At 36.3% G+C, this 16,704-nt stretch overlaps 1 protein-coding gene across 2 annotated transcripts in view; it reads right to left on the bottom strand.

Moving 5' to 3' along the window:
• Positions 1–16,704, bottom strand: part of BRWD1 (bromodomain and WD repeat domain containing 1) — a 103,389-nt gene that overhangs the window by 14,720 nt on the left and 71,965 nt on the right. For both annotated transcript variants that reach the window (XM_010834957.1, XM_010834958.1), the window contains exons 30-35: positions 15,627–15,668; positions 13,488–13,634; positions 12,412–12,564; positions 5,902–6,068; positions 1,789–2,015; positions 259–426 (exon numbers count right to left, since the gene is read on the bottom strand). In XM_010834957.1, the coding sequence (XP_010833259.1) occupies positions 259–426; positions 1,789–2,015; positions 5,902–6,068; positions 12,412–12,564; positions 13,488–13,634; positions 15,627–15,668 (904 nt within the window). The remainder of the gene's footprint in view (positions 1–258; positions 427–1,788; positions 2,016–5,901; positions 6,069–12,411; positions 12,565–13,487; positions 13,635–15,626; positions 15,669–16,704) is intronic.

Below are 16,704 nucleotides of genomic sequence, written 5' to 3'. Positions count from 1 at the left end.
ATTTTCTGACTATGCATGGTGGCACATGGTAACTAAACATTCTGTGGTAATCATTCTGTCAAGTACACAAATGTCAAGTCAATTACACTGTACACATGAAATTAATATATTTTATGTCAATTATGTCTCAAGAGAAAAAAAGCATAAAGGACATGTAATCATGTGCAGATGCGTCAGGTAAATAAAGCATTCAATATTTATTTAGCTTTTGGGTTCTCTTGACACACATTTCTCCCAGTACATTGAGCCTCTTCTCACCCGTTTTTCTCTGTGCAGCTCTGGTCCTGGTCACCCTGAGGTTGCTGCTCCTGGCTAGCCCACTACGGGAGGAGGAGTCTCGAGCTCTTGGACTCTCCTTGCTTTCCTCAGAACTATTTGAAGCTGAAGATGATGAAGAGGTACCTAAAGAATCTTCCATTTCACTTTCTGAGGAAAATGAAGCATCAACAGTTCATTACATATACACTCCTATCTTTACACAGTAAGCAGTTATTTTGTAACAACAGACTAAACGCAGATTTTTAAAACACTTAGAAGTGAGTATATTTTTAAAAACTTTCAAAGAATAGCTGATAATATTAAAAGGTACATAATCAGAATTTGAGTTTGTTCTCTTATTTCTGAAAGTAACATATTAATACTGATTTAGATTCAGAAAATAAGTTTATATACTGATATTTTATAAACAAGCTTTCATTAAAATTTTAACAAGCTCCACAATAGTGGGGCTTCTTCCTGCTTGTTTTGAAACAAGTATTTCCTATAGAAAAGACAGTCACTTCAAGTCCAATATTTTAGCAGGCTTTCAGGTCTCTATCTCTAGCAGTTGTTCCTAACAGCATCTTTGTACCACACATGCTTCCAAGCTCAAGAAAGAGCATTTCAACATGCGACACACACACACAAAGGTAGAAAAGGTGTGAGATGAGTAAGATAGGAAACCAAATTTCCTGTTCCTTCACCCAGCATGTCTATCACAAAACAAATATTCCATCAAAATGAGTGGGAACATATTGTTAAAGGACTAAATCGTGCTCCATAATACAACCCAATTCTATGTCAAAGAAGAAAGTGGCTGATAGAGGAATGTGTATGTGCCAACTTCTGCATTCCACGTCCCATCATGCTGACTGTGTTTCCAGATTCTTCTCGTTCCCCATGTATCACTGTCAAACTCATTCATCCTCCTGAGACAAAATTTGTCATGTGATTCCCTCAAAACAAGGGACCTTATTAAGTACTGTAAGGCTTGCCAGTCTCTAACTAAGGCTGCATTCTACTTGTCTGATCCTACTGTTTTAAATCACAACAGTAACCACTATACTATCATGACAAGTCACCGAAATCACTCAGAACAAACTCAAGTATGTACATAACACAACCTCATTCACAGGATGTTCACAGTCTGTGTCAGCTACAGTTATACCACCAAATGTTAATAAAATAAACAGTATTTTTTATTTTCCAGTCATCAAGCCTTAAACTTACATGATTTAAAGAAATTTTTCCATGTCAAATTTTGTACACAAAGTATGATATTTATATCACATTATTTAAAACCTGAAGGATTCAAATTTGCTTAAAATGTGGCCACACCATTTGCAAAGAACAGCAATTATCAAATATAATTATTCCATGTGTTACTTATGTCTCTTCTGTTAAATTTTACGTTCCTTGAATATCAAGACCATATCTTACTTCTTTATTCTTTCCTCAAAATCCATAGTAACTAGCAGTGTTATAAACTTGAGTGCTCAACAGGTGAACACATAACATTCCATTTCTCACCAGATAATGTAGAACCATTTGTCAGAGTGACAGGTCTATTTCTTCTCATTCTTTCTGATGATGCTGCTGAATCTGAAGAGTCACCAGAAGTAACACCTGAAGAGACACTAGCAGTTGTCTTGTGGCTTGCGGAGTAAGTTGCCCTACTTGAGGTAGGCTGGATAGGAGAACCTACGAACTCAGAAATTACTTTTGTCTGAGATTTTAAACGCTTCTGCTTGGTATTTCTGGTCAAAGATAGGAAAAATACAACAACATTGAGCAAAACAGAGGATGTCTAAATAACAGTGTATTATTAAAGAATAACTTTATGATCAAGACACTGAAATATTCATTATTAACATCGTACTCAAGCTTGGGTTACTATTCTTTTACTTTAAATTTGACATTGTTTTATTCCAAATTTGAGTAATAAACAGATAGTAACAGTATTATAGAAAATCATACTGAACATCTTAGATTGTTTGGATTAAATGCTAAGAAGAGCCAACATTTATGTAATACAGGCATTCATTCATATTATAAAATTTTTAAAGTTGTATGTGTAATGAAATTTGTGATTTTTTTATTTATTATTTTTGGCCACATCACTACCTGTGGGATCTCAGTGTCCTGACTAGTGACTGAACCCAGACCATGGCAGTGAAAGCCTGGAGTCCTAAACACTTGGCCACCAGGGAATTCCATATATTAAAGAATGAGATTCTCAATATGACAATATTCCCTCTAGGCTCATTTTTATATATTCCTAAAGACAGTATAGACTTCCCTGTAGCTCAAATGGTAAAGAATCTGCCTATGATGCAGGAGACCAGGGTTTGATCCCTGGGTTTGGAAGTTCCTCTGGAGAAGGGAATGGCAATCCACTCCAGTACTCTTGCCTGGAGAATTCCATGGACAGAGAAGCCTGGCAGGCTACAGTCCATGGGGTCACAAAGAGTTGGAGATGACTGAGAGACTAACACACACACAAAGACAGTATAAAATCAGGAGAAATCAACAAAACCTGAACAGAAAGAACAGAGAGGCAAAAAACAGATCAAGCTAGTTTTTTTTTTGAGACCAATATGTTTACATCTAAGTGCCAATTCACCATATTTGATTCCTGAGCCATGTATTATGGTGAAAAAAAGATGGAAGTTTAAGACAATCTGACTTTAAATTACAGATCTGAGTAATATTCATGTTTTTTAAAGATAATCCTTTAAAACAAAATGATTTGGTTTTGCTTTCCCTTAAAACAAAAAGATAAAGGTGCTTTTACTTTTAGGAGTATCTAAGGCATCTGAGCTTACAGATAACCATACTCAACTATACTTCAATTTTTTGAAGAAAAAAAAAAACCAATAATTATTTTAAGCAGTAACTTTATCATAATCAAGAAAATTCAAGTTTTCAAATGTAAATAGACCGTTTTTAAAGGCAAGCAGTTTTCCAGTTTCCATGTGTTAAATGCAATCTGTCAGTTACAAATGGGAGGACAGATGGCTGCAAAATGTAGTATCTTGATTTCCTTTATTTAAAAAACAAAAGGATTTAAAAAGAAAACTCAAGTTTATTATGTCAAAAATTTAACTTCCACTAATATCAACCATGGGCTTCCCCAGCGGCTCAGTGGTAAAGAATCTGCCTACCAATGCGGGATGCATGGGTTAGATTCCTGGGTCAGAAAGATCCCCTGGAGAAGGAAATGGCAACTCACTCCAGTATTTTTCCCTGGGAAATCCCAGGGACAGAAGAGCCTGGCAGGCTACAGTCCATAGGCTCGCAAAGACTCAAGACATGACTGAATGACTAAACATTAACTAGAGACTAATATAAGAAGAAATAATTACATGCTTATACCTATCATAAACTTGACTTTTAACAGGAGACAAGGTGGAGTAGCTCAAGAATGAACACATTCTCTTTTTATCCTATCCTTTATGAATAAAAAATGAATGAAGCCTCAGAAACCATTGGGAGACCATTAAAACACACCAGCATATGTATAATGGGAGCCCCAAAGGGCTTCCCTTGTGGTTCAGTTGGTAAAGAATCTGCCTGTAATGCAGGAGGACCTGGGTTCGATCCCTGGGTTGGGAAGATTCCCTGGAGAAGGGAAAGGCTACCCACTCCAGTATTTTGGCCTGCAGAACTCCATGGACTGTATAGTCCATGGGGTCGCCAAAAGTTGGACACGACTGAGCAACTTTCACTTTCACAGGAGACAAAAGGAGCAGAACAAAAATATTTGAAAACATAACGGCTGAAAATCACCCAAATCTGATGAAAACAGTACACATCCACAAAGTTACACAAATTTCAAGGATAAATTCAAACCCACACCTACAGTCAGCTGCAAAATGAAGACAAAAAAAAAAAAAATCTTGAAATCAGCAAGATAAAAACTGCCTGTGTACAATGTAAGGAACCTCAATAAGATTAACAGCTGACTTCTCATCAGAAACACTGGAGGTCAGCAGGCAGTAAGATGACGTAGTCAAACTGCTAAAAGAGAAACACTGCCAACTGAGAATTCTATATACAGCAAAACTAGTCTTGATAAAAGTGAAATGAAGACATTCCCAGATAAACAAAGATTAAGGGAATTCACTGCTAGCATGTCTGCCTTACAAGAAATAGTAAAGGACTTTCATTGACTTCCCTGGTGGTCTGGTGGTTAAGAATCTGCCTGCCAATGCGGGGGACATGGGTTCAATCCCTAGTCCCAGGGAAGATCCCAACATGCCTCAGAGCAACTAAGTCCATGTATCACAACTACTGACCCACATGCTGCCCACACGCTGCAACTACTGACGCCCACATGCTCGAGGGCCTATGCTGCACAACAAGAAGCCACGGCTGTGAAAGGCCATGCACCTCACACGGCCCGTGAGGTGTGAGAAGCCCGTGCACCACAAGAGAGCAGCCACCCCGTGCTGCAACTAGAGGAAGCCCACATGCAACAGGGAAGACACAGCACAGCTCAAAAAATAAATAGGGAAGGCCCTGCTGGTCCAGTGGCTAAGACTCCACGCTCCCAATGTAGGGGGCCAGTTTGATCCCTGGTCAGAGAACTAGATCCCAAGTGCCTCAGTTAGAACCCAAACTAGCACAGCCAAATAAAGAAACATAAATAAGTAATTTTTTAAAGAAATATTAAAGGATTTTAGGTTGAAAAGAAATAAAACCAGAGGGTAACTCAAATTTAGGTAACGAAAAGAAATAAACGACCAGTGGGAAAGGTTATTACACAGGTAAATATATTGCGTTGACCAAAAAGTTTGTTCTGGTTTATCCATTAAGATGTTACAGAAAATCCTGAATGCATCTTTTGGCCAACCCAATGTAACAGTATAAATAATTTGCTTCTTGTTTTCTTAACTGATTTAAAAGACAACTGCATAAAACAACATATAAAAGTATAAACTGTATGAGAGTTAAGGGCACAAATAAGAAGGGGAAAAGAGCTAAACTGGAACACAATTCTTAAATCTGTGGGAATGAAATAGTATTAACCTGAAGTAGACTGTTTTCAATTTAGATGCATGATGTAATCCCAAAAACAACCATGAGGAAATCCATCAAGGGTATCAGTGCACATTATAAATGTACACGAAAACAACTAAACACTGAAAAACTCAACTTCCACATTTCAACACTTGAAAATATCTATAAATTTGATATTAATGCAAGCTATAGTCATAAATGACAGAATAATTTACTATAAAAAGATTAACTCCTGCATTTTATATTTCTTCTCTACAAGTAATCTCTAGTGAAAACATATACATTACATCAAACTGGCACTTTCCCTTACACAATCAAATGCTCAATAGCCATAACTAGTAATCATTTTACCCTCTGCATTAAAAAAAATTCTTATGTGAAAGATAAATAATATTTTGAATAATCCTTAATAAGACTTAATTGATATTTCATTAAATGCTTACAAATTTATGTGATTAAAAATCACCGCAATAGCTCTATATGCAGAGAACGCTTTCAACCTATAAAAAGTGACTATTCTTTTCTGTTCTCTAAAATGATCAAGCATTTCTAGCATAATAAAAATCAAGTATCACAACCTGATTTAAAAACTGCATACAGAGACTACAATAACCAATTCACCTGATACTTTTGTTAGCCTGATTGACACGGTTACAATTTTGTCGTCTCTTAAACCTCTGGCTTCTTCGAAGTTTTTCACTGAATTTTTGACCAATTTTAAAATCAGAGGAGATTTTCTTCATTTTTTCTTCAAATAAGGCAGACAATCTCAATGTCATACTGTAAATCTGCAAGGACATGAAAGCAAAACTAGAACTATAAAATCTTACATTTTTACAAATAAATTTGTAATAATCATTGAGGTACTTGTAATCTATTATATCACTGTTCTAGATAATGGCTGGTCCTTATTTTATCTATTTCCCATCCCTTCCCTTCAAGGACACTGAAGTACCAAATACACACCTCTCTGATAAAAAGAAAGTAATTTTAAATAAATCAACCATCTAGAATCTTGGGTTTAGATCTGTATGTCAGTGGTTCTCAGTTGACTTTTCCCACATCTACATGTACAAACGTCCAAAATGCCTCTTTCTTCTAAAGTTATATAAGAAGTTGATTGGTTTTAAGGTTGCTATTTAGGCAGAAGGGCAGTGTCTCCTTGGGATAAGGGAACAGAAGCACTTCCACATCAGTCTCTACTTGAAATCTGAATGCCTCTTATGCCACTTAAGATCTAAATTATTGTTAGAAAAAGAGATGGCTTGCAGCCAGAAGAAGACATTATGCCCTATAACCTTAATTATGTAAGAAAGATTATGTTATAATAACTTTTATAATTAAAAACATCAAATTTTTAAAAGGACAGCAATGCTAACTATTGGCACAGCCTATGTATTTACAGGAAGTACTATGCATTCATCTACAATCATTCCTGAAAATAAAATGTAAAAATATTTAACAAAGTTAAATATCAATCACTCTGGTACACGATGGAGGAAGGTGAAGAGACTAACACTGGAGAACCTTTAAAAAGTGTGTAAAATATGTGACTTTCTCATATTTATATATATATACACATATACCGGAGAAGGCAATGGCATCCCACTCCAGTACTCTTGCCTGGAAAATCCCATGGATGGAGGAGTCTGGTGGGCTGCAGTCCATGGGGTCGCTAAGAGTCAGACACAACTGTTCACTTGCATGCACTGGAGAAGGAAATGGCAACCCACTCCAGTGTTCTTGCCTGGAGAATCCCAGGGACGGGGGAGCCTGGTGGGCCGCCGTCTATGGGGTCGCGCAGAGTTAGACACGACTGAAGCGACTTAGCAGCACACATATACAGGTATCCCCCACTTTTAAGAAAGGTTTACTTTCTGCCACTTCATTTTTATAAAAGACCTACTTTATTAGTACCTGTTTTCACTAACTCAAAGAAATTCAAAGACTTTCCCTTTTATGAAAAAAGGTGAAGAGAGAGTTCAGCATCTGTTTGCAACAAGCCATTACAGAGGCACAGCGAACCGCAAACAGCAAGAGCAGTGCCACCAAGCTTCTTCCCCAGCAACTACTCTCACCATCTCAGCCATGTGTCACCACAGTTGTGATTTTAGTTTTCAAAGTGACATCCCAAACCAGAGAGATACATTTATTGTGGTTGCTGAGCCTGCACTGACACATCATCACCCATAGTCCATTGACAACATTAGGGTTCATTCCTGATGCTAAATATTCTATGGGCTTTGACAAATTTTCCCTTTCGACAGCCTTCTAGTCAGCAAAGTTTTGGCAGGGAGATCAGCTGATACCCCTTTATGGGGGATCCCTTACTTATGATTCTCTATTTCTCTCTTGCTGTCTTTAAAATTCTTTCTCTATGCTTGACTTTTACCATTTCAACTATGCTATGTCTTGGTGTACATCTATTTGTTTGTGATTCATTTTGTTTGGGCAAGTCGCCACAGTTCTGAACTGTGTCTGTGAGCATCTGAGTTTTATCTTGGTGTATTCTGTGCATCTGTCATTAAGATGTGTCCTAAGGTAACGGGTTCTTCACCTCACACCATTTCCCCTTTAAAAAGATTTCATAGGAATGTTCTACCTTCAAATACAGGAGGAAACCTATACACACACACACACACACATAATGAGTATATGTGAAATCTGTAATCCCTCTTATCTTTGAAATGATCTTTAACAGTTATTTCTAGTATTTTGTATATATATTCAATTTATTCTTTTCCTTCAAACCTGAACTCTAGTGTAGTCACCAAAGTGACTTTGTTCCTCAATTGTATTAAGTTTGAAACCTCTGAGAATCCTCAGTACCAATTTTTCATATATCTGAAAAATTCAGTAATACATTTTTAATATAAAATAAAATCATCTAACAAAACAAGTGCTAAAATTATCAGTTCAACATGAATATGGGCATGTCTCAAAAACCCCCAGTTATCACTATGCACAGTGGTAAATGATAAAAGACTGGTCAGGAATGTACAAGGATACCTGGTTTCAGCACTGCTACTCAACACTGTACTTAAAATTTTACCAGAGCAATTAGAAAAGAAATAAAAATAACTCAGGCTGGAAAGGTACAAGTAAAACTATATCTATTTGCAGATGAAGTGATCCTATGTATAGAAACTATCCAAGATTCTACAAGAAAGCTATCAGTGCTAATAAATTAATCCAACAAAATTACAAGGTATGAGAACAACACACAAGAATCTGCCACCAACAATGAACAAGTACAAAAGGAAATTAAGAAAGCAACTGCATTTCAAATAGCATCTAAAACAAAAAAAATATCTGGGAATACATTTCACCAAGGAGTGGGGAAAACTCTCCACTGAAAAGTACAAAACTTTGCTGGAAGACATTAGACCTAAATAAATGGAAAGGGATCTGGCATTAAGAGACGGAAAGACTTAGTAGTGTCAAGACACCAATGCAGTCCAAAGCCATCTACACACTGAATGCAATCCCTATCAAAAATTCAACTTTTTTAAAACAGAAATGGAAAAAGTTAATCCTCACATTAATAATGAATTGCACCCCTGAATTGCCAAAATAATCCTGAAAGAGATCAAAGTAAGAGAACCAAAATTTCCTTTGTTCCAAAACATTCTACTAAAAGTACAGTAAGCAAAACATTTTAGTACTGACATACAAGACAGACAGAGATAAGAGACAGAGACTCATATGTACAAACCAATGAACAGAACTGAGCTCAGATACAAACCAATCTATCTATCTAGCAAATTGATTTTCAAAAAGGGTACTAGGCCATTTAATAGGGAAAGAACAGTCTCTTCAACAGATTGTGCTGTAATACCCAGATTTCTACACACAGAATAAACTGGACCTCTGTCTCACTCCATACACAAACAGTAACTCAAAATGGATCAACAGCTTAAATATAAGAACTAAACCATAGGAACATATGAGGTCAATCTTTATGACGCTCAACTTGGCAATGGATTTATTTTTTTAACTATTTTGACCACTATTTCCAAACATTTGCCTCTATAAATTACTCTTTGATATACATGTATTCTGCAAGTATTCTTTTCCACAGTTAATTCTACAAAAAATAATTAAAATTGGAATTAATGAGTTAATTGACACTTATTTTTCAAACTGCTCCGTAACAGTGTCATATACTTATAGGCTGTGTGACCCTAAGCAGCAATGGGTTCTTAAATATGAAACCAAAAGCACAGAAACCAAAGGGAAAAAAAAAAGTTGATTAATAATTTTAATTTTATCAAAATTAAAAACTTCTGTGCATCAAAGGACATTATCAACAAGTAAAAAGACAACCTATAGAATGAGAGAAAATAACTGGAAAACACTTATCTGATAAGGACTTAATATCCAAAATATATTTTATAATTCTTACAAAAAAATAAATAAAATAAAATTACAACAAAAAGACAAAATTCAAATTAAAAACTGGGAAAAGTACTTGGAATATATATTTTGCCAAAGAAGATAAACAAGTGGTCAATGTGCACATGAAAAGATTCAACATCATTAGTGTAGTGACTGTACTTTGTTTTCTGTATTCTTGATGCTCTGGCATTTGAAGCCTTGATCCTGGAGACTGCCCCTCCCAGGGATAATTGATAGCAAAGGACTCTTTCACAGGTATACCTGTGATACAGAAATCAATCAATCTAGAGCTCACAAACCTAACCATCTTCTTTATCAAATTCTCATACACCAAGTGAATAATATTCCCCCTACCCAAATCGGAGAAGGCAATGGCACCCCACTCCAGTACTCTTGCCTGGAAAATCCCATGGATGCAGGAGCCTGGTAGGCTGCAGTCCTTGGGGTCGCTAAGAGTCAGACACGACTGAGCAACTTCACTTTCACTCTTCACGTTCATGCATTGGAGAAGGAAATGGCAACCCACTCAGTGTTCTTGCCTGGAGAATCCCAGGGACGGGGGAGCCTGGTGGGCTGCTGTCTAAGGGGTCACACAGAGTCAGACACAACTGAAGCAACTTAGCAGTAGCAGCTACCCAAATCACCCCAGGCTAAAAGTCAGACATCTAGAGACCACACCTACAAATCAAAGCTCCAATTATTGGTACCAGCCAGAACTAGACTGTTTGCTCTGTTCTGTCTTGCTTTCCTGTGAAAATCCCAACGTAGGCTCTGTCATGCTCTTTCCATCCCTTCCCTCTGCCAACTCTGCCTCCTGATCAACTTTGGTCCATCCCCAAGTGGCCTGAATGTTGTATCACACTTCTCTTCCTAGGGATCTGTAAGCATAAACTCTCTTCATGACAATTCATATCTGCATGTCTTATCATATCTGATAAAAATAAATTCCAGGTACAATTTTTAATAAGTCAAATACAAATCAAAGCTACAATGAGATAATATCTCACACTCACTACGATGCCTATAATTTTTTTTACAAACACAGAAAATAACAAATTTTGGCAAGTGTGTGGAGAAACTGGAATCCTTATACATTGCCAATGGGAATGCAAAATGGTCTAGTCATTATGGAATACAGTTTGGTGGTTCCTGAAAAATATAGAATTACCCTATGAACCAGAAATTCCACTCTCAGATATATACCTAAGAAAATTGAGGATGAGAACTCTTACAGATTCTTATATTCCCATATTCACTGCAGCATCAGTTACAACCACCAAAAAGTAGAAAACAATTCAAGTGTCCATCAACAGATTAATGAGCCAAATGGCATACACCCATTCACCCCACAAAATGGAACAAAGTTCCAAAACAGGCAACAACATGGATCAATGTTTAATACACTAAGTGAAATAAGCCAGACACCAAAGACAAATTCTGTATGTTTAATTTGTATAAAATATCTAGAATAGGCAAATTCATAGAGATACAGAATGAATGAGAAGCTATCAAGGTCTGAGGAAAGCAAAGAATGTAGAGTTGGTTGCTTACTGGTTATAGAGTTTCTGTTTGGGGTTATGAAAGAGTTTTGAAAATAACTGATGGCTGATCAACACTATGAATGTAATTTACGTCACTGAATTGTATACTTAAAAGTGGTCAAAATGACAAATTTAATGTTATGTATATGTAACCACAATTTTGAAAATTTGGTCACATAATACACCAAAACTCATTAATTGTGCACTTTAAATGGGTGAGCTATATGATGAATCCTCAAACATGTACTTTAAACAAAAGGGAAAAAAAGACATGAATGAAATTTATTTTCTCTCTGGGAGGAAGTCTCACAAATGGTGAATACTGATGAAAACATAAACTGAGAAAAATGTTAAGACTTGAATGTCAAACTGATCCAATAAGCAACCTGGATATTGAAATGTGAAGGTTCTTAAATTAAGATAAGAATTAATAACATGGGTGGAGTCTGATAGTAAGTAATGAGGGGAAGTGAAAGATAAAACAATTAATTAGCAGTAACAGTCACTGATGACAGAGAAAATGCTATAGCATCTAGCAAGCACTTTAATTTAAAAATCTTACTCTCAAAGTATTGCTGTTTTTTTAAATGATCCAGCACACTGACTACAAGGACTTCTGAATATTCACTGAGAATATATATACAACTTTGTGTACTTAGTATACTTCAACAAGTTTTGAAAAACTATCCAACATTAACGTTTTAACAAAAATTTAGGAGTGTCCACACTGCTGTTCTTAACTAATCAGATGCTCACATGGTTCTTCTTCAGATCCAAATTATTAGTATGCATCAGTAGTCCCATCCCCACCTCAGATTTTCCTTTTCTTACTTGTAATATTCGTCCAACCTCTATAACTAAGTTCCCAAAGTTCCCAATCCACTTTTCAAGATTCCTGTATATAAGAGAACAGACTTTTCTCACTATACATCCAATACAAATCTGTTCACTCTTCACAGATCTCCTCACTGGTACCAATCTTCTTTTGTTTATAAAACTTTAGGAAAGATAAACACTGTCACCAGGAACCAATATTTCCACAGCAGATACTTGGGCTGTGGTGAAAGCTCTATTCTCAAGAGTAGTCTTATTATACTCTGTTCTTTCATGTTTCCACCTCTACCAAACAATAGAAAATCATCATCTACATAGATCACACATATTTTTTTTTATAAACCACTTTTAATTTTACCTTTGATCTTTTGTTTGGTGTATATGCTTTTGCATTGCTAAATATCAAACGGATGTCTTTGCAAAATTCCAAAGGGCTGTCATAGTTTCCCGCTTCTAAAGTTTCCCTTACTGTTCCAAAATCCATTGGAGTATCTATAATGTCTCGGTAATCCTAGATTTTAAAAACAATAGTTAGTTCAAAGATTCAATTCCTGTCTTTAGAAATGTAAAAGTGCATCAAATCTCTAAAACATTCAAAATGACAGAAGAGAAAAAGGTTATAAGATCTTAAAAATCATTAATAACTTTTAAAAAGACATTCAAACATACAGATAAGAAATGTAACAAAATTATATATTTGGAATCAGGATATGAAACTGTTATTTCCTTCTATATACTCTACTATATAATTTCTAAGCTTCCTATAGCAAATTTGTGCTTTCTATCTTTTAAAAAGGTCATTTTTTATTTCCCTGTTAGAAAGTGGAGAGTGACACTTAAAAAAAAAAAATCTTTGGCTGAGCCAGGTCTTAGTTGCAGCATGCTGGATCTAATTCCCTGACCAGGGATTGAACCCAGGCCCCTGCACTGGGAACAGGGAGTATTAGCCAGTGCACCACCAGGGAGCTCCCAGAGACACTTTTAACCAATTCATAGTTTTCTCAAGGTTGGGCCTACTAACCCTCCGATAATGAGGGGTAACATTGGTAACTAAGTCTTACCCAAAGTACAAGGTACAATTTCTTGAATTCTATTAATTCAAGAACCTTTAAAACAACTCTTCCATCGCTGACTTAGTGGTAAGAGACAAAGTTAACCTTAAGCCCAGATGTCACTTTTTGGTTGCTGGGTTGCAAGGGGCAGGAGGTGCTGGTTGTTTACTTTTTCTTTTTTTGTGGCTATGCCTTGAGGCTTGTGAGATCTCTCTCAGTATCCCAACCAGAGACTAACCTGGGCCATAGCAGTGAAAGCCTGGAATTCTAAGCATTAGGCCACCAGGGAATTCTAGACATCTTACTTTTTCATTTAAACACCTCTACCCTAATCTCTACACCAATAAGAAAAGCACCAAACATTCAAATAATGACAACTTACTGGATATTCAACCAAATCAACAGGTTGTCTAAATGGTTCAGAATCTTCACATTGAAAAATTAAGTTCACTAGTTCCTTACACTGTTTCTTCCAGTTGTTTTCAACATAATTGGTTGTTTTGATGCTCCTTTTTTTCCAATCATGAACCTAAAAATACATTTATAATATTAAACGCTTTCTCAGCCTTGGAAAAGCTGCACTATGATATGGTATGGTATCATAGTCATAAGTTGCTCAGTTGTGTCCAACTCTTTTGCGACCCCATGGACTATAACCTACCAGGCTCCTCCATCCATGGGATTTTCCAGGCAAGAACACTGGAGTGGGTTGCCATTTCCTTCTCCAGATCTTCCCAATCCAGGGATTGAACCCATGTCTCCCGCATTGTAGGCAGACGCTTTACCATCTGAGCCACCAGGGAATGGTATGGTATAGTAATGGTAAAAATCTAACTGAACTGTTGTCTTCTGTACTATGTCAAAATATGTCATTATACGATTTTCTATCTACTTAGGCAAAAGTCCATTAAAAAAAAAAACAAAACACAATACTGTCATATCTGTTACTCCAAAAGCACATTTTCATTCTACCACTTATCTCCTAAGTTTAAAAAATGTTTCACAGCATATGAAGTACCCACACTGGATAACATAGTAGGCAGAATCATATCTACATCTTGGTCCCAAAAACCTGCGACTGTGGCCAAAGGGACTCCACAGATATGATTAAAGGAATGGCTTTTGAGATAGGGAGGTGGTCCTGGATTATCAGGGTGGGCCCAATGTAATCACAAGGATCTTCATACAAGGGAGGCAGAATGGTCGGAGGCATACTGGGAGATGCTATGCTGCTGACTTGGAAGATGAAAGAAGGGGGCCATGAGACTACAGAAGCTGGAAAATGCAAGGAAATTACTTCTGCCCCAGTTTCCAGAAAGGAACACAACTATGCTGACACCCTGACTTCAGTCCAGTGAGACCCATGCCAAACTTCTAATCTACAGAACTACAAGCTATTTTTATTGCTTAAGCCACTAGATTTGTAATTTGCTACACAATCATAACAAACACTAAACAGATAACTAAATCCTTAAGTCTGTTTAAAAGTGAAATTATATGAATATGACAATAATTCAAGTCTTAACTTTTCAATGTTATTTGAGGCAACGTATTATGAAAACTGATGTGACAGAAAGCTTAAATTTAAGCAGCATTTGAATGAAATTTAAAATAAGTTAACATTATTAAGCATTTTCAATTAATAACCTTTACTTTTAATTAACATGTTACATTAGAACTTTTTAAGAACTGCTGATGACACAATTTTAACTTATCCAAAACTTATTTCTCACTTTATTCTCCCCTACCCCTCCAACAAATTTTCATTTTTTTAAAAGGTCCAGTCACCAAATCCTAGTTTTTCCATTAAAAGGTCTCATCTTCTTCCCTTCCCCTCTGTTCCTAGCCAGCACTATCCTTTTTTTTTTTTTTTTTCAAATGGCCACACAGCACGGTGGCTTGTGGCATCTTGGTTCTCTAACCACAGATCGAATCTGAGCCCTCAGCAGTGAAAGCAGAGTCCTAACCACTGGACCACCAGGGAATTCCCAGCCAGAACTATTCTTGACTAGGTTTCCTAACTTTTACTTAAGATTCTTGCAATGAACTCGTAACTTTAATATATTTAGTACCTATTCTCTTATCCTTCAAAATCTACCGTTTTGGCTATGAAAGTGACTCTACTATAAATTTAAATGAAATCCTTGGTTTTTAATATCATCATAATCTGCTCCCAATATAAAGGCTACATACAACCACTTGGCTTGCTCCAAAATTCAACCCCTACACTAGCCAGGCCAGTGTTCTCAGTACCCACCGACATGCCATACTTTCCTACTTTCTTAAACCCTATACTGTTTGAATTTCCTCTTCTTACTCTCTCATTCTGAGAACACAGTACAAATCCCAACTCTTCCACTAACCCTACCTAGCCATCCACCTTCCAGTGATTTCTCCCATTTCTCTTATAATACAATATCAGTATCAATATCCCTTTTCAAAGACAACCCCTAAAATCTTACATTGATATTAAATCAGAGAATAAGTCAACAACTAAGGTTAATCACGTGGATTAACTTACTCTCCTTCTTCCAGAAGATGTTTTAGGAAGATCACTATCATCCTAGGAATAAAAATCAGAGCACTGTAAGTGGTAAGATTGTCATTAGACAAGCAATAATCTTAACATAAAGTATATCAAAGACTTTTAAGTTCTACAAGGGTTATAACTTGATAACAGAACCTCAAAAGACAGACTATCACATGATCTTCATGGCACTCAGTTCAAGGAACCGACCCTTATTCTTAATAATCCTTTACATTGCCTAATATAAATATGCACTAATTCCAAAATATAGCTATAACAAGTTGTTCTGTGCACGTCCACAGAGGACATGCACAGGATAAAACTTAGAAACACAGTCTCCCACAGATGCTTAGATTATGTTAAGCTACAGGTTTTATCGCCTAAATCGTGTATTAATCATGTATTAGCATACTCATTTATATTCCAATATTAAATTAGCAGGAAAATCAGTGAATCACAATAATAGTTTGTGTGGAAACTGACACCACAGAGAATCCTTCCTCCAACTACATACAACAACTTGATTTTGTATGAAGTGAAATTACACACAATACCATGGATATCTGCTTTGTACTTGCACTTCAACACCATCTTGAGTGAAGGACTTTAGGGCACTTAAAACATAGTAATGTTTATTGATTTTTAATTACAATTAAATCCAACTCTCAGATACTGCCTTTCTTTTTTGGCTGCACTATGTGGTTTGCAGAATCTGAACCCAATCAGGGACTGAACCCAGGCCACGGCAGTAAAAGTGCACAGTCCAACCACTGGACTGCCAGGAAATTTGCTCAAATACTGATTTTACCAAAAGTATTTCCAAGGTACTTTTTATATTACATCTTTCTCTACCAAAACTTTGGAAAGAGAACATGTTCCAAACCTAAATTACTTCCCTAGACATTACTTGTTTATTTAGTATCAATTATTGTCTACTACCTCATTGACCATCTAGATAATTTTAAACTGTAGTTTTATCAAGTGCCCTGTTTTCATAGTTCACTGAACTATAGCAAGAATTGATACAGGTAACCAATGTTTTCTATTTCACTCTTCATTCTAAGTCATCATT

The sequence above is a fragment of the Bison bison genome, unplaced genomic scaffold (assembly GCF_000754665.1).
Source record: "Bison bison bison isolate TAMUID 2011002044 unplaced genomic scaffold, Bison_UMD1.0 scf7180017864037, whole genome shotgun sequence".
Classification (NCBI taxonomy): domain Eukaryota; kingdom Metazoa; phylum Chordata; class Mammalia; order Artiodactyla; family Bovidae; genus Bison; species Bison bison.
This window is presented reverse-complemented; position numbering and strand designations above follow the sequence as displayed.